The sequence below is a fragment of the Rattus norvegicus genome, chromosome 10 (assembly GCF_021556685.1).
Source record: "Rattus norvegicus strain SHRSP/BbbUtx chromosome 10, alternate assembly SHRSP_T2T, whole genome shotgun sequence".
Lineage (NCBI taxonomy): Eukaryota > Metazoa > Chordata > Mammalia > Rodentia > Muridae > Rattus > Rattus norvegicus.
In genome coordinates this window covers 65,329,570-65,351,168 of record NC_141543.1, presented here as the reverse complement: position 1 = coordinate 65,351,168, position 21,599 = coordinate 65,329,570, and the positions used below count along the sequence as shown (strand labels likewise).

The following is a 21,599-nucleotide window of genomic DNA, read 5'->3' as shown; positions in this document are numbered from 1 at the left end:
TGGACCTGGGGTTGCATCAGATGAAAGGTCAGCAAACGGCCTCTTCACAGAAGTGACATTCGAGAGGACCAGAAGCAAAGAAAGACTGGGTGTGAGAATATTTGGGGGTTGGGGAGGAGCATCCTGGGACTGGAGGACTGGGAACCGCAGGAACAAAGGCCTTGGGGGTGGGAACAGCTTGGCAGATGTGAAGGTGAGGGGAAGACCACTCTGGTGGTGGGTAGGCTGGAAATAACGACAGTTCTCCTTACTTCCAGAAGGTGGCAGTGCTGTCTCAGGACGGTCTGCTCTTTTGGCGGCCAGAGATGATGTATAGAACTAGACAGCTTTGTGAGTAGGAACCTGAGCCATCGTGGTTTTATTCTGTCTCAAGAAGTGGCACGTTTGAAAGTTCTGACTAAGGCAGATGAGCATGCCCTAGATCTTGTTCGTGACATGCCTTGCCTGCCTCCTCTCCTGACCCCCACTTTCCTTCTCTGCTGCCTTACTCAGCTCTCCGCCTTCTGTCTGTCTCTGCTCCCTCTCTCCATTGCTCGCTGGTGCAGCTGGCTTCCGTCTCAAAGATAATTACTTGCTTTCCGGTGCCTCTCAGATGATGGGGACTGTTCCTTACCCCGAGGAGCTACAGTTCTCTGTGAAAGGCTGAGGCTGACTGAAGTCCTGACCCCTCCCCCGACTGAGAATACCCACTTCCCTTTCTCCTGCTGGCTCTTCTCCAGCACTCCAGCACGTTCTTGCTGTCTTTGATGGAGGCAGCCAAAGCTTGTGCTGAAAAGGGAGACCCGGTAATCAGGCACCAGGAGACAGCACCACGGCACTGCCGTGAGTGGCCATTTCAGTCCACAGAGATAAAGTTTCTCTACTGTACGCTCTGCGTGTGTGTGGTGTGTGTGTGTGTGTGTGTGTGTGTGTGTGTGTGTGTGTGTGTGTGGGCATTAAAGCCAAGGCCTCATACATGCTAAGCACATGCTCTACCACCCATGAACTTGCAGTAGAGATTAAACAGGCAAGACCCTGGTGCCAGCCAGGCTGCAGGTTGAGGAGGCCTTGGCTTTGACCTGTATATTTCACCATGGTGGTTAGGAGCCCAATTTCCTGTGGTTTGGTTAAGACCAGTGGGCTAGTGACATATGTCTTGTGATCCTCTTTAAAATGCGGGGCAACTGCTGCCAGCCACAGCCCCATGACCACAAGGACTAACCCCGGGTGCCTATGCCGTGCTGCTGTGCAGGCTTAGACAGGCTCGGTGCGTTCCACTGTACGGTATTTTCAGTTTTCACTGTTACCCCACCCTTAGTGGAGAAGCATCTGACTTATATTTTATTGTGGCAAGAATGCTTAACATGAGATCTGCCGTCCTAACTGATAATAACACTATCCACTATTCTTTTTTTTTTTCTTTTCTATTTTTCGGAGCTGGGGACCGAACCCAGGGCCTTGTGATTGCTAGGCAAGCGCTCTACCACTGAGCTAAATCCCCAACCCCCCACTATTCTTGACTATAAGAGTTTCTTTTCTTTGTGTGTGTGCACGCGTGCGTTAGGTAGAGGTCATAAGTCAACCTCAGGTGTTGTTACTGAAGAGCTGTGTGCTTCAACTTTTAAAAAAAGATTTATTTTTAAATTTTCTGTGTGTCAGTGTTTTTTCTGCCTCTATATCTGTACACCATGCTCATGCAGTGCCCAAGTAGACCAGAAGAGGGCATCAGATCCCCTGGATCTGGAGTTGCTGGAGTCCTAACCTGGGTACTCCAGAAGAGCAGCCTGTGCTCTTAACTGCTGAGACATCGCTCCAGGTTTCGTCTTGATTTATTAGACAGGGCCTCTCACTGGAATCGGAACTTGCCATTTAAGCTAGGCGGCTAGCTTGTGAGCTTCTGGAATTCACCCGTTCCTGGCCCCCCTACCCCTGCCGGATTCCAACACGTCTGACTTTTTGTGTGGGTGCTGGGAATTGAACTCAGGTCCTCATGCATTTGTAGCAAGCGTTTTTTACCAACTCAGCTATCTCTCCAGCTCTTGCCCCACCCCTGTCTCTGATTCTGAAGATTGAAGCCATAGTCTTGTGCTTCCCAGGCAAGAATTTTACCTTTGAGCGGTAGCGCCAATCCCCAGGTATCTTTTTACTTTTTATTTGAGACATTGCCTCCCTGAGTTGCCCAGGACAATTTGTGACTCTCTTGGACATATGACTCTTGCTTTTTGACTGGTTGGAATTACAGGTCTGCACCGCCACGTCTGGCATGCCCTTAGAGCCTTCTTCTGAACGGGAAGTTCAGTTCCTTATCTCGCCACAGACCTTGGTCTCCTTGGTTAGCTTTTTTCCTCTCACCTTTTTCATTTGTAAATGGAGATAATAATGGTGATTCCACATGGGTTGAGTTGTTCAAAGTGATTCGGCTGTACACGATAGACCAGGTGATAAGATTCCATGTTATCATCATTTATTACTTATTACTTATCATTTATTATTACATATTCTTATTTATCAACTGATAAGTTTTTTCCCAGTCCTGGCTGTCCTAGAATTTGCTCTATAGGTCAGATTGGCCTCAAACTCACAGAGATCCACCTGCCTCTGCCTCCCTCCCAAGTGCTGAGATTTAAAAGGCATTCATCATCATGCCTAGCTATAATATACTTATGTTTTTGAAATATTAATTTACTATATTATAGCAGTATAATAACAATGCATTATTAATATTAATTTTGGAATATTATCACCATTATTTTTTTTTTGTGTGTGGGCACATGCAGTATATGTGGGTGTGTGCAGATATGCTCACCCTTGCTGGTGTGTTTGGAACCAGAGGTTGATGTCAGGTGTCCTTCTCTACCACCCTCTACCTTGCTTTTTGAGACAGGGTCCTTCATTGGCCTGGAGCTTGCTGATTAAGCCACACTCACCAACCAGAGACCTCCCAGGATCTGTCTGTCTTCAGCCCGCAGTGCTGTCACTTCAGAACACGTTGCCATGCCTGATTTTGATGCAGGCACAGGGACTCTAAACTTAGGTCTCCATACTTGCACAGGAAGCGCCGAGTGCGCTGAGCCATCTCCCCAGCCCTAACGTATTATTTATCCCATGGCATGGCACAGAAGAACTACACTCCAGTAACATGTGACTGCCATTGTCCAATGCAGCTTGTGTCTGTCCAGTGGAACTCGCCTTCCTACCTCAGTGGGAAAAATTTTACCATTTACAAAAAATCATTGGTCATGTGGGCCAGACTGTGCCCCAACCAGGATAAAGCTGGTGGCTAAACAGCCCTTGTCACAGACCTGCCCTCCTTCACCCAAGAACCATTTGCAAGTTTGAACTGACACAGGCCAGTGAGTGCCCAGGGGGACACTGTGGCCACTCGTAAAAATTCAGGTTCCTGGGCTCTGAACTGAATTGGAATTGAGAGGGCCCTGCAACCCTCATGGTTGGAGGCTGGAAACCCTGCGTGTTGGTGGGTCTCATCTGGGCGCCACTCACCCCGTTCATCTGAAGAATGAGAGCCTGCCCTGCATCACTCTTGTCCTAAGATCAGGTTTGACTCTGGGAGGGACTGGCATGGAGGACCCTGGAGCTCACAGGTCACCACGTTGCCTGCCTCCAGTTGTGGGGGGTGAGATAATCCTCTCTCTCTGTGGGCGTTTGGGTTACTTGTGCTTCTCACCCCCAGAAACACCACCTCTACAATGGCCACCGTGCAGCTTTTGGCACAAACTTATTTCCATAAGGACAAGTGCCAGGGATGAAAGAGCTGGCCTAGAGAATTTGGATTTATGTCTTTAAGATTACTGCTAAATATACCCACAATGCCATTGAGAGCATTGTCATCATGCTGACCGGGGCTGTTTATTTATTTATAACTTACTCTGAACAGTAGATATATTTATATGGTTCAAACCTGAAGCGATATAAAGATAGCTATGGTGGGAAGATTCACTTTTATTCTAGTCAACCCCGTCCTCTTAAGCTGATGTATGAGGCTGTTCCCAGCACATATCGATATAAGATATAAATATGTAAGTCCACATAGCACAGTTTTACATCTTGAGCAGAAGTGCAACTCGAGGATCCTCTCACACAGTTGGGATCCCCCTCCCCCAACCCAGCACCACTTGCTTTTAGTATTCTCCACTGTGTGGATTCACGTGTAGATCCTGATTATTTCTTGCAGTGCTGGGCACTGAACCCAGGGTCTCATGCTAAGTGAGTGCTTTACCACAGAGCCACACCCCCTTCCCCCAAGACCTGAGAATGCTTTAAGAAATTTAACTTGATACTATGGAAATTGTAAAAAAAAAAAACAACCAAAAAGTATCCTCCTATCCAGTCATGCAAGATGCAAATGGTACTACGAAGTCTATTACCTCTCACGTAGGAGAAGGGAGATAAAAAGTGGTCCTGCTTCTTTGGGAGGCTGGTGATGGCTTGAAGCCAGGAGTTCAGACAAGAACGTGCAGCATATCAGGATCCCCACCCCCCAGTGGAAAAGAGCAGAAACATTTTCTTCTAAAAGAGTGGAGACATACAAAGTAAGGTGTCCTATGGCCTTCAGTAGCAGAGGTATTCTCTTTCCCTCAGTGGACCCACTGTTCAGAGTTTGGTCTGCATTTCTCTGGCTGACTGTGAGCCCTCTGAGGTCCTCCTGCTTGTGGCTGTCCAGATGCCTATAGTGGACTCTGACTTCTGAAGTCCTCACATCTCTTTGGGGGTCTTTGCAGCAGTCTCGGGAGAGCTCTGTGGACCAGAGTTAGCTGGAGAGCATGCTATGGAGACATTGTATAGATTCTCTGGCCAAGTTCAGAGAGACTAGCTCTGGCTTTGCATCCTGTCATGGCCCTGAATACTCATGTTCTGTCCCAAGTGCCCTCTTGGAAGCCACAGTTTGAAGTCTAAGTATATTCCCTTTGTAGTCTGAAGCCCGTTGACCAGTTCTCACTAGGCTGGCCCAGTGTGATGTCTGTCTATCTCAGGATCCAGGGGCAGGTTCTAATAACTGGATCTATGGCAGGCCTAAATGAATGGGGTTGGTTTTGGGGACAGCTTTTGCTGCTCACATTTTCCTGCTGAGAAAGGACCTTAAGACAGGAAAGACCATCCTGGGTAGGGTTTTACCTTCAGTTCTGCATCCTCCGTCCTCCACGCATCTCTCTCTCTCTCTCTCTCTCTCTCTCTCTCTCTCTCTCTCTCTCTCTCTCCCTCCCTCCCTCCCTCCCTCTCCCTCCCTCCCTCCCTCTCTCTCTCTCTCTCTCTCTCTCTCTCTCTCTCTCTCTCTCTCTCTGTGTGTGTGTGTGTGTGTGTGTGCATGTGTGTGTGGACGGAGGCTACAGGAACCAGGAGTGTCTTTCTCGAGCACTGTCCATCTGTTGTTTTTTATTTTAGATAGATTTTCGCTTTATAGCTCTGGAGACCAGGCTGGCTTTGAAATCACAGAGACCAATTTGCTTCTGCACCACCCTGCCCTGCAGTGTTTTCCTGTTTTCTTTTTGAGACGAGGTCTCTCACTGGGATCTGGAGGTTGTTGACTAGACTGAGCTCTCTGGCTACTAAGTGTGAGGGATCTTGTTTCCGCCTCCCCAGCATTGGAATTACATGTGTTTGCCACTCTGTAGGTCCTGGGAACTCAGGTCCTCATGCTTGTGTGATGCATAACTGAGCCATCTCTCTGGTCCCTTTGTTTCCCCTTGCAATAGAGAACAGTCTGAGACTCAGGCAGACCTTGGTCAGAAAATGCTGTTTAGTTTATAATAACATGGTTTAATTTTTATTATATTTACTATTTTAGTGGACCTAATTATTTAGAACAGTTTAAGATTTAGAGAAAAATTAAGTGCATACTGGTATTCTCTGCTCCCTGCAACCCAGCTTCCCCTGGGTCTTAGCTTATTATAGTGTGTTTGCTACAATTACTGAACTGGTATTGTTGTATTATTATTTGTTGATGTTGTTGTTGTTGTTATTATTATTATGTAAGATCCGCTTTTTTTTAAAGTAACAATCCGTGTGATTTTGTGTTTTTCCATGCCATTTCTTTTTTTTTTAAGATTTATTATTTTTATTTATTATATATAAGTACACTGTAGCTGTCTTCAGATACACCAGAAGAGGGCATCGGATCTCTTTACAGATGGTTGTGAGCCACCATGTGGTTGCTGGGAATTGAACTCATGACCTCTGGAAGAGCAGTCGGGTGCTCTTAACCGCTGAGCCATCTCTCCAGCCCCCAAGATCCGCTTTTTATTCTGGCTCTGATTTTTCTGTCCCAGGTTCCCACTTGGACCTTATGTTATATTCTATCATCTTGCATTTTTAGGCACACATGCACACACACACACACACACACACACACACACACACACACACACACACGCACGCACCATAGCATGCAATGTAGTGGTGAGAGAACAACTTGCAAGACTTGTTCTCTCTTTCCACTCGGTCGGTCCTGGGGCTTGAACTCAGGTGGACAGGCTTGGTGGCAAGCTCTTGTATTCACTAAGCCATGTCACCTGCCCCAAGCTGCAAGGTTAATATGAAATCTAAAATTTAAGTCCCTATAGGAAAAATACTAAGTCAGTGAAATTCACAGGAGACCTGTGGACATTTTTTGTATTGGGTATTTTTCTCATCATTGTAACAAAATACCTGATAGAAGCCACTTAGGGAGGAAAGACTTTTCTGAGGGCACAGTGGGGGTCATGGTGTCAGGGGCAGCTCAGTCTCTGTCAGCTGGAGCTTGTAGTGGTGGCTGCTCACACGAGGACTAAGCTAGAAAACAGCTCAGAACCACAATTGGTGTCATCTCCAGGGGCCGCTCTAGCGGCTTCCTTTTTTAAAATTTATTTATTTTATGTACATGAGTACACTGTAGCTATCTTCAGACACACCAGAAGAAGGCATCAGATCCCATTACAGATGGTTGTGAGCCACCATGTGGTTTCTGGGAATTGAACTCAGGACCTCTGGAAGAGTAGTCAATGCTCTTAACCACGGAACCATCTCCCTAGCAACCCCCTTCCCCAAAATCTTAAGAATAAAACAAAAACCTGGGGAGGAATGTGTTTATTACCCCTCACAGGTTCAGGTCTATCCTGGCTGGAAACCAGAGCAGGAGCTCAGGGCAGGAACAGAAGCAGAACCTTGGAGTGCTGCTCACTGCACCTCACGGCTTGCTCAGCCTGCTGTCTTCTACCACCCAGGACCACCTGCCCTGGCGTGACACCAACCACCGTGGACTGGGCCCTTCCATAGCAACCGAGACTCAAGGAAATGCCCTGCAGATTTGCCCACAGGCTGACAGACAGAGGCAGGCTAACGTTTTCTCCGTTGAGGTTCTCTCTTCCCAGGTGACTAGAGTTGGTTTCAAATAGACAAAGAAACCTCGCCAGCAAAGGTCTAACCTCTCACTTCCTCGTCCTTGAAGGTCAGGAGGTCAGAGACTGTTCTCTGCAGGGCTGTCCCGTATGTGTTGTCTGGTTTACCCCACAGCCCTGGGTTGGATCGGTGTCTTCTCATTTCCTCCAATTAGGGGAAGAGACTGGGTGAGAAGCAGATTTGGCCTGCCACTTGTGACTGAGAGACTAATTTGTTTCCCCCATTCCCTTCCTTCCCCTGTGCTGGGGATAGAACCCAGGGCCTCCAGCATGCTAGGCAGGCACTCTTAACAACGCTGAGATAGACAGTTAGTGTTCTATTTTGCCAAAAAAATTTTTATTTTAGTACATTCCTACTTTCTGGAATCCAGAAGAAACATGCTATTTCTGAGCTAGCTTCATAGCTTGCACCTGAAATATCAACACGTGGGAAATAGGGGCAGGAAGAGTGTACGCGCCAAGCCGGTCAGGGCTGCATAGCGAGAAACCCAGTCTCAAAGACACAAAACACAGAGGGGAGTGATGGCAGGTGCCTGTGATCCCAGCCTTCTGGGAGTGGAGGTCCCAGGATCAGGAGTTCAAGGAGAGCTTCAGCCATGTGGGCTGTGCGAGATGAGACAGGAAGCGAGAAAGCCCCAGCCCCCAGCTCGTTCACGGGATGTGTCTTTTTGTTCTGATTTGTTGAACAGCTGCTTGGCTGTACCCCTCACTCTACCTCCTGCCACCTCGTGTCCTGATTCTTTATGAAAAGCAGAGGTTCTGCTTCTTCAGCATTGAGGAACTGTGCTCTCCTAATGGATTCGAGGTCACAGGAAGGTCACTGCTGGTCTTGCCTGGGCACCGTCTTTAGAATACTCTACTGACAAAATGTTGGACGGAGAGTGTGCATAGAATATCATCACCAGCCCAGCCTCCCCTCAACCTTGACACGGATTTCACGTGTTCAAAGGGAGAGTTTCAGGAAACGTTAGACCTTCTGTTTACTCCTGTGTCTGGGCCCATCCTTTACGATGTGTGTGCCTGAAGAGATTGTGTTTGTTGTTTGTTTTTTTTTTTTTTTGAGACAAGGCCTCACTGTGTAGACCAGGGTGGCCTTGAACTCACAAAGATCAGTCTGCTTCAGTTTCCTAAGCACTAGTGAGTGGCACTATACAGAGCTCTGGAGGGAAGATTTAAATGTCTCTCCTTCCTTTCTTTCTCTGTTTCTGCGTGTCTGTCTTTGTCTCTGTCTCTGTAGGACTTCGACCAAACAAATGGACAACAGACAATAGGAAGCCAAGCTTACAAGTCTTACTGGCACCTGGGCACTGTGGTCACAGATGCAGAAAGAGATACAAAGGACAAGATGGCTGGGCTGGGACAAGATGGCTGGGCTGGGCCTTGTGCAGAGCTCAGCAGAGTGAAGAGGGGCGGCAGCTGGTGCCTTGTGTGTGTGCACAGCAGACACGGTGATCTTTCTGGGTAGATAAGGTGACAGACACCTGGGGCCTAGGCCAGGTGTCAGGAACATTCCCCTCCCCTACATCTCTTTTCTTTTTGCTTGTAAGGACCTTCCCTAAGCAGAAAGGAGTATCAAAGAGAAGCCTCTGCCTGTATTTGCCAATTACCAATGTAGGCGACTGCAAATTGATGAATGGATTCCCCCTCCCCCCAACTCCTTTCCTCAAAGGGAAACCTCCGAGCCCCTTTTCTGTCAGCAGTGGCCTATTGTTTCCCTGAAGATACTCTTGAACTAGTCCCCCACCCTAGATCTATTTGGGGGGTAATTTTTTTTGTGTAGTCCTTGAACCTGTCTGTCGATAGTGTGAAGTGGGCAGAGAATGGACAGGAGCTAAGAGTGTGGGGTTTCCTTCCAAGTCAGAGGAAAGCAGCCAGCACTCAGATTCTGAGGGCTCCTTCTGTCCTGGGGAGGGTCAGGGAAGAAACAACTAGAAGCAGTTAACCCCCAAGGAGAGAGAGAAAAGTGTTGCTAACAACGAGAGAGCTTTGTTTACAGCAGGGGTGAGGCAGGTTAGACAGCTGGAGGAACCTGAAGGGCCTGGGAAGACAAGCTTGGGAGAAACTTAGTGCAAGGCGCAGCTGCTCAGAGTGGGTCTGCATCCAGCCTGCGCTGGCAAAGCACCAAAGATGGGCTTTGTGTTGGTCTTTTGGGCTAAAAGGATTTAATGTCAGGGTGTGAAGAATCTATCGACACATCAGTGAGTTAGAGTCCAGAGTCCGTGGGGGAGGAAACTTGTGCTTTAGCCGAAGGGCTTTGATTCCATCCACCAACAAGGGACAATTTCTTCCAGGAATGGCATACCCAGCCCCAACCTTCTTAGGGACCAGTTGGAGAAAGAGAGTAGCTCAGACCACTGGGAAATAAACTAGAATCCATCAGGGACTGGGTGGATGTGGTACTAGCCTGTATGTAGATTTGCTGGTGGAACCCGTGTCTGGCTGTAAGGTTTAATCAAAGGTGGCCAGTGGCTCCACTGTGAGTGAGCCTAGATTGTACCATCTGCCCTGCACCCCATTTCTGTGTGCACTCTGTGTGCTCCGACTTAGGAGACATGGACCTCCACAGCCAGCCTTCCTTAAAGTTCTTGAATGCTGCAAAGTCGTTCCAGTCAGGAGGACAGATGGGAGGCAGAGATTATTATGGGTCGGGGATGTCATCAGAAGATGAACGGTGCCTGCCTTTGGTTGCCCACGAGCAGTATAGTACGCAGCTCATCTGATGCAGCCGAACACAGGAATTACAGGTCCCGGCAAGATACCTTCATGTGCATTCTCAGCTAACTATAGCATTTTTTTTTAAACCCTGGCTGTCCTGGAGCTCATTCTGTAGACCAGGTTGGCCTTGAATTCACAGAGATCCACTTGCCTCTGCCTCTCTAGTGCTGGGATTAAAGGTGGGTGTCACTATGCCCAGCTCTTATTTTTTTTTTTTAATTGTGAAATTGCCCAGTGACACAAAGCAAATCGAATCAATCATGTCATCCGCTCCTGGACCCTCTCCTCGCTTCCGTAATTACTGGTTCTTATTCCGTCTTCCTTCCCGTCTTCTCTTCCCTCCTCCCACCATCTCTCCTTCTTCCCTCCCTCGTTTTTTTAAGGTTCATTTATTTTTCTTTAATGTGAATGTCTTGTCTGCCTATGTGTCTGCACCATGTATATGCACTACCCTCAGATGCCAGAAGAGGGCATCAGATTCCCTCAACTGGATAGCTGTGAGTTGCCATCTGGGACTGCTAGGAACTGAACTCAGACCTCCTGGAGGAGAAGCCAGTGCTCTTCTGCATCCTCTGTCTTCTGTCTTCAGTTCTCCTTTCCTTTCCTTCCTTTTCCTTACCTTCCCTTTCCTTTCCTTTCCTTCCCCCTCCCCCTTTTTAAGATAGGGTCTTACTAAGTAGCCTGGTTTGGTGTCAATTCACAGTTCTTCTACCTCAGCTTCCTGGGTGAGGAAATTCAAATTCAGCTATACTGCTATTTAATTAAAAAAATTATGTTTATATGTTTCTCTCTCTCTCTCTCTCTCTCTCTCTCTCTCTCTCTCTCTCTCTCTCTCATCTCTGTCTCTCTCTGATGTAAATCAGGTAGAGGCCAGAGGTCAATGTCTGCTGTCTTCTTCAGTTACTTTCTCTGGTTGACTGAGCTAGGCTTCCTGCCAGTGAGCTTCCAGGGATCTTGCCTCTATTCTCTGTTCTGTGGGCTCATCCTGCTGTGCCCTGCTTTTTACATGGTTTCTGGGGATCTGAACTCAGGTCCTCGTGCTTGTATGCAAGCACTTTACTCCTTGGTCCATCTCCCCAGAATCATCCTAGCCTTTATAGTTTGTTTATCCCTGGACCCATTCTGCACTTCTATGCTTATTGTTATTCTACTCTCTCCCAAGCAGCAAGAACAAATTTAATGTAATTCTGTGTTTTGGCCCAACTGACACTTTGCCCTTTCCTGATGCAGAATAGTTTGATCCGAAACTACAATCCATCGAAGTGTGGCGTTGTGCAGTCCACTCCCAACTGCTGCATCTAAGGCTCAGCGGGCAGGGCTTGGTTCAAACGTAAGAGTCAGAGGAACAAGGAGTGTTGCTGTTAGGAGTTGCTCCTAGAAAACTCAGACGTTACATCTATATAGTTACACCGATGTGGCTGTCTAAGCATGCCTGGGACACAGATGATGCCAGCAGACATGCTGACACAGAGGGGGAAAGCTCACAAAGCCTCAGTCCTACACAAAGACCTTCAGGCAAGCAAGGGATTCGAGAGTCAGGGAAAGTGTCTTCCCCAGGGAAGAGAACACCAGTTGTTTGTCTAATACCAAATGGTCAGTCCTGCAAACAGACACATACACAAGTAACATTATACGAACTGAGCGGATTGTATTCATATGTTTAAGGACACACACACACACACACACACACACACACACACACACACGTGCGCACAACAGTAACATTAATTAAGAAGCCATGGATCTGAAATAGAGTGGTCCTTGGGAGGATTTGAAGAGAGGAAAGGGAAGGGAGGAATGATGTAATTGCATCATCATCATCATCATTGGTTTTTCAAGACAACGTTTCTCTGAAGCCCTAGCTGTCCTGGAACTCACTCTATAGAAGACCAGGCTGGCCTCAAACTCACAGAGATCCATTTGCTTCTGCCTCCAGAGTGCTGGATTAAAGGTGTGCACCACCATTGCCCAGTTCTAATTATATTATAATATTAAAAAAATAAAGTTATTAAAGACTCACAGCAATCCCAAACCATAAAAACCTAACAGCAGTGACCAACCAACACCCACAAACGCCTTCCCCAGTCGGATTCCTCTGTCCAACCACAAACACCTTCCACAGTCAGACGCAGTGACCAACCAATAACCACAAATGCCTTCCCCACTCGGACACCTCTGTCCTAATATGAATTTGCACCTTGGATTGTTTTAAAAATTTTTATGAATGGAACCATGAAGGGTGTGTATCTTTTTGTACCTGGCCTGATGGTTTTGAACCCATGCAGTCACACCTATTGGGCTTTTGTTCCTTTGTGTTACTGAGTGACATTTCACTGGGTGGAATGTATCAGTTTATTGATTGATACATTTGCCATTTTCAGAATTGATTATTTGGAATAAAGTTTGCTTTTATACATTTTCACATAGGTTTTTATGAGACTCCTACTGTGATCACTGAATCCTTGCAGTCGACTTAGGATGGCATTGTGGCAATCTTCGTTCATGGGGATGAAGAGATAGAGTTGAAGAATTAGTTCTTAGCCTAAGATGTGCAGCTAGCAAAAACTGGAGGTGGGATTCTAATTCCAAATCAGATCTCTCTCTCTCTCTCTCTCTCTCTCTCTCTCTCTCTCTCTCTCTCTCTCTCTGTGTGTGTGTGTGTGTGTGTGTGTGTGTGATCTGTTGATTCTCAGACATTGTAGTATCTTAAAAGTTATTTGGGGGCCACTTTGTGAAGACCCAAATGGCTGCTCACCTCAATGGCTGTCAGTCCATAACTGTACTTAGTTATATCACTGTAGGAGCTCATATCGATAAGAATCGTTTTGAATCGCCATGAAAAGGTCACATGAGATTGCCTTTGAAAAGGACAACACCGTAAGACATTTAAAAGAAATGTGTAGCCAAGGTCGTTACAGTAACAGCAAGCAAACAAACACAAAATCACATCGGTATAATTCCTCATCTCCCAGACAGTCAAGCCCAGACTGTGACTGGGCATGTGAGACAGTATATAAATAATGCATGGCTTAGGATCCACTCTGTTCTTTGTGGAGCCAGGCAGAGAAGGTTTTTTGGAGAGTCTGCCTGTTCTTGCTTCGAAGGGTGTTGTTGCTAAGCACTGTTACTAATATTATGGAGAGACAGCCTCCTCGAGACTTGCCTCAGCCCTGGGGACGCTATGGTTTGCAAGTGGCTTAACAGATAGCAGCCACTGAGAGTTTTGTGACTAGTAAGATGGGGGCCAAGGGACCGTGGGAGGAAAAGTAGCACCGTAGGAAGCAAGGTCTTTGTTTTCTGGAATGATCCCTGGGAAACCTCCATGCAAAAAAAAAAAAAAAAAAAAAAAAGCACAAAAGCACTGTCTAATGTTCACCAGAAACTGGGTACTCCAAAGAATTTCATTCAAATGTTCCCAGTATGGGGAAAAATCAGTCACACAGCTTAGCAAAAATCGAAAAATCTGCAAGGGGGGAGGGAGGGAAGGAGAGAGGAGAGAATATGAATTTTAAGTATCTTGAGAAACTCAAGTAGTATTTTAAGCATTTCTCTCTTCCTTCTAAACACTCTTTTGATCCCCTGAATAGATATCTGGAAAGTTCTGATTGAAGTCACACCTTGAATGCTTTCCCTAGACTTTGGGCACCCAAGATGTGAAGGGCTGGATGCCCAGCTGGAGCAGGCTCTGTGGGTTTCCCCCTCGTGGTTTCCTTCCCTGGGAGTTCGGAAATGCCACACGTTTTCCAAGACCTGTTTCCAAAAATCTGAGCTGGCTTGGGGTGGGGCCTCTGCTTGGTTGGATGATTTGCCTGCAGGACGGCTGCTTCAAGGGTGTGTGTTTCTGGGAGCACGAGGTTGGGCAGCTGTTCCTAAGGCTCGTTTAGAGTCTTGCCTGTGGATGGCTTCCTTTTGCTGTCACTGTGGGTATGGGCCCTTTTAGGGGCTGCTTGCCAGCCCTGGGAGGAGCTGTTAGCTGTTGAGAGGAGAGTTGGTGTGTTGGCAAAGACTCTTCCTCTCTCTCTCATTTCAAAATGGAAACTGCTCTCCCACCTCGAATGACCTTCTCAGTCTTTCCCTCTTCCCACCCTCCGTCTGCCTTCCTGTCTCCTTCTTGTGCTTTCTTTTTTTCATCTGATAGTGTAACTGTGTTACGGCCCAGGAGGGGGCGCTGGTGTACCTGCCAAGAAGGAAGGCTTCATAGGGCACAGGTGTGATGTCCCTGACAAAGTGTGAGGTGCTAGAGGGAGGCTGAAGAGTGAGTTCTCCAGGAATGTGTGTACATAGATGTCCCTCAAAGTAGAAGAGTGTGGTGTTGCTGTACTATGGCTGTCTGAGGTTTTTATAAAGCTAGAATCTTTTTCCTTCTGATCTATCTATCTATCTATCTATCTATCTATCTATCTATCTATCTATCTATCTATCTATCTAGTACATGAGCGCTCTCCCTGCATATACACCTGCATGCCAGAAGGGGGCATCGGATCCTAATATAGATGGTTGTGAGCCACCGATATGGTTGCTGGAAATTGAACTCAGTACCTCTGAAAAGGCAGCAGCCAGGGTTCTTAAATGCTGAACTATTTCTCCGGTCCCTGAGGTATTTTTTTAAACTGTTGTTTTTTCTTAAAGGTTTGGTGATGCAGAGGTTAGATGGAGACCCTATTCCTGCAGAAAGGGAGGGCACTGTATCTGGAAACATCTGGCTCTAGCCTGGCTTCAAAAGCTCCGGGTGCCGGAATCTTTCTTTCTTATTTGCTTTGCTTCAGAGCAGTGCCAGCCTAAGGATAGAAGGGAATTGTCAGCTGGGGACTCTCTCTGAGACCAGGGGTGCTGATGACATTCTGGCTTTCACATGGATACGTTTCTGCAGCCAGTTTCTAGCACAGAAAGCCCTTTTCTTCAGGAGTAGGCATGCGTGTCTGTGTGTCGGAATTCACGGGCCCTGAGAGTGGTGGCATAGCTGTCTGTCCTCTGTTTATGATTAACTTGCTTGCATGCCTCCTCCTAGGCCCCACAAGCCTTTGGGTTTGCCCTGCACTGGGGCTGCCTGGCATTTGTTTTCAAGGACTGTGGGCTTTAAGGATGGTGAGTGAGGATACTGCTGGGGGGTAAGGTACGGGACCCCGAAAGAGATCCCTCGGTGACCACTTCTGTCTTCGGTATCTTTGTTCCCTGTGGCCTGTCCGTGTCTTGGTCAACTCAAAAGTGAACCGAGAATACCTTCCAGTCGCTTATGTGAAAAATGTCCCTTTTCCACTTCTCCTTCAAACTTCGATTTCTTCAAAGACCGCACCTTGATTTGGTGCAAATGTCTGGCTGAAACTTCAAACTCACCTGTTCTTCTGAATGAGCGAGATCAGTATGGAGGTCGATTTAATATGTCTGCCTGTTTTCACCACACCGATGCCAATGTTTGATGTTTCAACGGCGGTAAAAGAGCAAGTCGATGCAATGGCAACAAACGTGGACGTAAATAATTGACGGTTCGACGGTTGAGAAGGTGGCATGGAATGGCCACTGCCCGGGCCACCTTGTTGGACATAGGCTTCGTTGCAGTGAGGTGTGTGTTAGCTCTTTGCAGTGAGCAATGACCTGGTTGGATAACAAAAGCGGGAGGGTAGCCTTCCATTTCTGTCTCTCACTTGTCTCTTGCACGAGACCGGACTCATCTGGTTTAATGAGTGCTGGTAGTGCAGCAAGCCTAGAGGAGATGGATATGAGGGCCTTTGGCATTGGTTTCCTTGCCCATTGTGTTTCCTGGGTCGGGTACATGGCTGTGGTGGGTTGTGGGTGACGGAGGAGTCGTGTTGGTGCCAGGCTTCGCAGAGGGTGGAAGGGAACAAAGGAACCAGGGTTGGAAGTTGCTGGTGTTCTGGAGATACTCCTGTTTTAGTCACATTGGGACTTTGGGGGCAGCTGAGAGAGTCCAGAATCCCAAAACAAGAATGCATAATGGAACCCACTTGATGGAGAGATGTTGCACCTTCTTCTAATGCCTTTGTACCTGCTGTGCACTTGACCTGAACTAACTCCCAGGCGGTGGGGGATGGGTGGGAGCTGTTGACCCTGCTCACCAGCTGCAGGCTGACTTTCCATTCAGATTTTACCTTTCTCTGTGCCTGAATAAAATATACCCCATGCTGGGCTACCCTCCCTGCCATGTAGCTGAAACTGTCCATCAATTATCCTGGAGGTGCTAAGTGCTCCCACAGCCTCCAGAGGCCCTGCACCCTGTGCCAAGGCTATTTTTGTTTCCCCGGTTGAGAACAGTCACTTCTCATTCTTTCCCCCAGGCAGATTCTGAAGTCACCCCTGGTGAAATCCTCGCAGCTGCCTAACTGCCTAACCCATGGGTGGGACCTGGGGGTGGGGGGTCACTCCAGTCCAGTTATAAATAGACGTCCACGGCTGTATCTGTGATCCCCCACCACTCAGGAGGCTCACGAGGGCCCAAGGCCATTGCTAATGGATGCTTCATAAATAGACCAGGTGCATTTTGGAATCACCTTGGGGCTGCTTCTCTCTGCCCCAGCTCCAGTGGTAGCTAGGAGCTGAGCACATTGGAGAGTCCTTACTGAAGCCCGGGGTCCTGGAGTTCATTAACAGCCCCCTCTGCTCTTTGATACAGTCCTCTCCCCCCACCCCTGTATTTTCTGTTTGCTTGAACACCAGACTGTGTAAAAAACAAGGCAAATTGCTAAGGGACATCTTGGCCCCAACAGGGCTGTTTCCAAAGATGGGCTAATTGGTTTGTTTTAATTCCTTTCACCCCCACCCCTTCCATGCCTGATTCCATTCCCCCAGGAGGCAAGGTAGTTAGTTACGCTTCAAGGGCTAAGGGGGCTGGGAAGCCCCCGTGGCAAATGGAAGTGATGAAGGAGGGTACTCCAGAGTGAGGCCGGGTGCTGGTTCTGTTATGACTCAGGCCACGGCCTCTTCCTTAGCTAAGAGCTGAGGCGTTCTGTGTTCAAATCTGGATGGAGCTCGAATATGCTGTGCTGGGGACCTTGAGGGTATGAGGGGGTCGGTGCGGGCTCAGGACCCGAGGCTTGCTGGCTAACTTGGTTTCTTAAGAAGAGGCAAGTCCGGGTGAAGTTGATTACCAACCCTGTGTGGTAAAACTCCGAGGCCGGCAAAAGAAATATTAATGGAAGCCGACCGCGGCTGATCCTTCTTCCAGCATCGCTTACCACAATCCTTTCGCGGACTCCAGGTGGTGGAAGGGGAGGTAGCATCTTTCCTGATCACCCTCCTCAAGTACCCCTTGCCCCATTCTTGACTGGTCTCGGGACCGCCTAAAGTGGGACCCCGGGGTTGGAGGTCCTGGCGGTGGCCACTCGAAAAGGCGGTTTATCTGGGATAGAGGGAAGGTGGTGGTGGACACGCGTTTCTTCTCCGAGTGTGTTTTTCTCTTCTGCTATAAAGCCAGTGACAGCATCGGAGAAGTATCCCGGTGGACTGGCATGAGAGCTTGTCAGCTTGGGCGGGAGCCTGAGACAGCTAGCGGGGTCCGGAGCCCCGGCGCGGGAGACAGGGATCCAGACATCGGCATAGGGGAGAAAAGGCCGGGGCCAGTGCGCTCAGGGCAGAGTGCGAATCTGTCCGGGCGTCGAGCCCCGCAGCGCCCGGCGCGATCCAGCCGCTTTCTTTAGTTCGCTATCCGATATCGTCCTCTCCCCTGGTTTAGACGCCTGGGCTCACTAAGGTCGAGCTGCCTGAGCTGCCCCGGGTCAGATCTCCTGCTCACCGGAGTTCTATCTCCGAGTTCCCTAAGGTTGTTTCGCGGGTCGGGTCGCCTGCACTCCCTAGGGTCTCGGCTTGCTTGGGGGGAGTCAGAAGCCCAACCGCGGGAGGCGGGGCCGGGGCGGGGCCGGGGTGGGCGGTGCGTCGGAGCGGGAGGCCGGGAGCCGCTGGCCCGCCGCGCCCGGAGCGAGCCTCGGAAATGCCCGCGCTGGGGGAGCGGACACCGGCCGCCCCGCGGGCCCCAGGGAGAAGCTGAAGGTCGTTGGGAAGTGAGCGCCCAGTCACCTGACCCTCGGGCGCACCTAGGTGGGGCGGGGCCCATGCGAGGCGGGCAGCAGGGGCCGGGGCGCGGGCAGCGCGGAGCGCGCGGAGCTGGGGCGGCGGGGACGCGCGGCGGGCGAGGGCGCGGCTGGGCACCGCCGGCGGCCTCGCCATGTCCCAGCCGGCCGGGAGGATGCATTGCCGAAAGGCGGGGATCCGAGCCGCCGTGGTGCTCATCGGACTCCTGCACAAATCTCGAAAACAGAATAAAGAGAAAAGGTAAAGCTGTCCCCTGTCCTCGATCGCGGTGAATTCCAGTTGTCTTTTGGGTGGACTTTTTCCTTTTGGATCCTTGTTGGACAGGAAAAAAAAAAGCCTGGCTGGCTTTGACAGGACACTGGGGGAATCGGAGGGCCCCCAGACCTGACCTTTGCGGATCCCGGTACCCATCCCAGAACCTGCAGAGCGGAGAGACTTGAGCTACTGTCCCTGGCTCAGTCCAAGCTTTTCTGTAACTTGGCTGAGCCCGCGAGCTGCCTTTCTGGCTCCGCGTGCTCTGTGCCTCGGTGCTGGTGCCGACAGGCAAGGACCAAGTTTGGAGGTGGCTCAGCCCCCGCCTCCCCACCGTGTCTGTTTTTGGGTATTCCCCTCTTTGACTCTTTTCTTGAGATTGCTCGCTCTTCAGTTTGCTACTGGGCGTTGAAGATTGTTTTCTAGGCTATTTCAGGGACACGCTGGACATCTGCGTCGGGGGGTGGGGTGGTGGTGGGGTGGTGGTGGTGGTGGTGGCGGTGGTAGGGGTGGTGGCTTGTGGAGTTGATGGTGGTGGAGGGGATGCAGGGAGTAGAGTCTGAGGCAGCTGCCTGAGCTCGAGCCCCCAGATGCAGACTTGATAACCATTAGACCCCAGGGAGCTGGTCTTTCAGGTTATGGCCATAACTTGCAATTTCTGCTAGGGTCCTAGCGACTGATGATATTGAAACCCACTGCCTGACCTATAAGGGTCTTGCTTGAGGAGTTTTGGGGTGGGTATTGCTGCACCACCTCATAACCCTTCCCCTCCCCCAGGACATCACAGTCACAGCTGCCTTGGTGGTGACTGTGTCTGAGGGTGCTGGGCAGCGAAGAAGAGGGCTTTAAGAATATGGTCTAGGTCGTGTCTGGTCCTTCTTGTTCCCATTTCCCCAAACTGTGGATTAATGAGATGTTTCCCACAGCATAGGATGAGACGCCAGGGAAATGATTAAGATGGTTGAGTATGAAATAACATTGAGTCACTTACTTGGTAAGAAAGTTCTTTCCAGTTCTCTACCCATCCTCATGATTCCTTCAAAGGAAAAGCTTCTGCAGGGTGGCAGTCTGGCCTCAACACCTTTATAACTCTTGCTTATGCTCCTTTTGTAACCCAGGGCTGGCTGGGCTGGCTCAGGCTCTTTAAGTGGGAGAGAGGCTCTGTCCAGAGAGGAGATCATTTTGTTTGGAGGACTCCTTCCTATTTACCATTAGCAGAACTCATTTTTCCCTTTGTGGCAATAATGCAAGGCATTACTTAACGGTAGGCAGTCCCCAGAATGCATCTGCTCAATTGAAATAGTTGTAATAAAAATCTAAGTGTTGAGGCTGGAGAGATGGCTCAGTGGTTAAAAGCGCTTCCTGTTCTTCCTGAGGACCCTAGTTCAGTTCCCAGCACCCACGAGTGGGGAGGGTGAGGAGTGGAGGCTGTCTCACAGGTGCCTGTAAATCCAGGCCCAGGGGATCTGAAACCGTCTGACCTCTCAGGGCACCTTCATTCACATGTGTAACCCCCAACATAGACACATGTGTAAAAATAAAATAGAATCTTAGAAAACACAAATAAGTGGCACTGAGTGTGGCAGAGAGCTTTCGGGTGGACGGAGGGTGTCTGATGTTGAGAACACTGGTGTCCAGTAGAAAGGCTGCCAGGAGAGCCAGGAGAGCCAGCGTCCGATGCTCTTGGTTTGAGACCCTTTTGCCCATGCTCCACATTTGCCTCTTCACATACATTCTGTAGAGGAGGCACCCATGGGCCAAGGCCCTGGCATTAGAAGGATGGTGAGTGGCTAATCTCAGGTCCTGTTTTGGGGGAAAGAAAAGGAAAGTGTGCTCCATCAAAATGCAAATTTATCTGGGCCTGCGATCCCACCTTACCCAGGAGGAGGCTGAGGCTGGAGGATTACAGGTTTAAGGCCTATCTGAGCTTCAGAGTGAATTCAGGACAACTCTGGACAACTTTAGTAAACCTTTGTTTCAAAAAAACTGAGGGAGGGTTGGGAATGTGGCTCCATAGTAGAGCGCTTTCCTCATGTGAGTAGAGCTGTAAGTAGGCTCCATCCTGAGCACGAGGACAGGAGGTGGAAGGCAGATGCATCCAATCAGCTCCTGACCAAAGACAGAAGGGTGGGGTAGAAACCCCAGGCTCACCTATTGACTATGAGGTAATGGTATAGGTTTCAATTCCCTGGGCTTCACATTCCGAATGCACACCAAGGACTTGCTTAGTCTTAAGCGCTATAATGTGGTGAAGATGTTGTCGAAAAGTCTCAAGTGCTCGTGAGGATGAAGGGGGTGTGGTTTGAATGGCTCCCATCTCTCACTGGCCCTGTGCCCTCGATGACTAAGGAAAGATGTCTGATGGTAACAACCTTACCAGTAGTGGTCAAGGCATATCGTGTGCAGGCAAAGGAGGCAGAGAGGTGGGCATAGGTTAGGGGCAGCAGTGAGGTAGCAGCCGGTTGGCTGGGGGGTGGGGGGAGAGGTCTGCTGGGGCAAGGATGCCTCGTGGTGCTCTGTCCTTTCTGGATGCTCTAAGCTGTTGACTTAGTTTCATCGGGTGCTTCTGTTGTTATAGCCGATGCCTCTAGCCACGCACTTACCCTCTCCACAGAGAGGATTGGCTTTATGGTACTGTGAGGTGGCTTTTGTTTCTCCTTTGCTTTTTTTCTGGAGTTTTTGTGTCTTTCAGTGTCTGGAACCAGCGTGGCGCACACTATTGACCCTCGCTCTGTGGGTGCCCACTGGCCATGGCGAGTCTAGGGGCAGGTGGCAGCTGCTGGCTCTTGCTAAGCCGTCCTCAAACTCCATGCTGGGTGTTAAATTCGCAGAGTTCTTCCTTCCATTTCCTCTCATCATGGGGTCAGCTCCGATGCAGGCCCCTCCCCATCCTTCCGGAAGGCTTGATCCATCCATCGATCTTCCCAGTGCCTAATTGACAGGCATATGCAGAGAAGACTCTGGGCTGTTTGCCTTCAGGGTTGAAATGGTCACGTGTACCTGGAACTGATGTTCTACTGGTCCTTGTCATCTCTTTTCTATGCTGCTTGGAGATATTATAGACTAAAGTGTTTATGGATGTGCCATGATCTTGGGATATGTGTCTTATAGACGGGGGGGTGGGGCTAGGAGAGTCTTCTGGGGTCTCTTGATAGGTCCTAAGAGAGGTGCTCAAAGCTCCAACCTCAGTTTACCCATTTTAGAAATGTGCATGGGTTC

At 49.2% G+C, this 21,599-nt stretch overlaps 1 protein-coding gene across 9 annotated transcripts in view; it reads left to right on the top strand.

Annotated features, from left to right (window-relative positions):
* The window catches only part of Rap1gap2 (RAP1 GTPase activating protein 2), a 217,117-nt gene that overhangs the window by 59,850 nt on the left and 135,668 nt on the right, over positions 1-21,599 (top strand). For 2 of the 9 annotated variants that reach the window (XR_015630592.1, XM_087571967.1), the window contains exon 1: positions 17,988-18,368. Coding sequence is in view for 1 of the 2 variants with exons in the window: in XM_087571967.1 (XP_087428093.1) it covers positions 18,262-18,368 (107 nt within the window). In the remaining variant the exon portion in view is untranslated. 9 annotated transcript variants of the gene reach the window in all.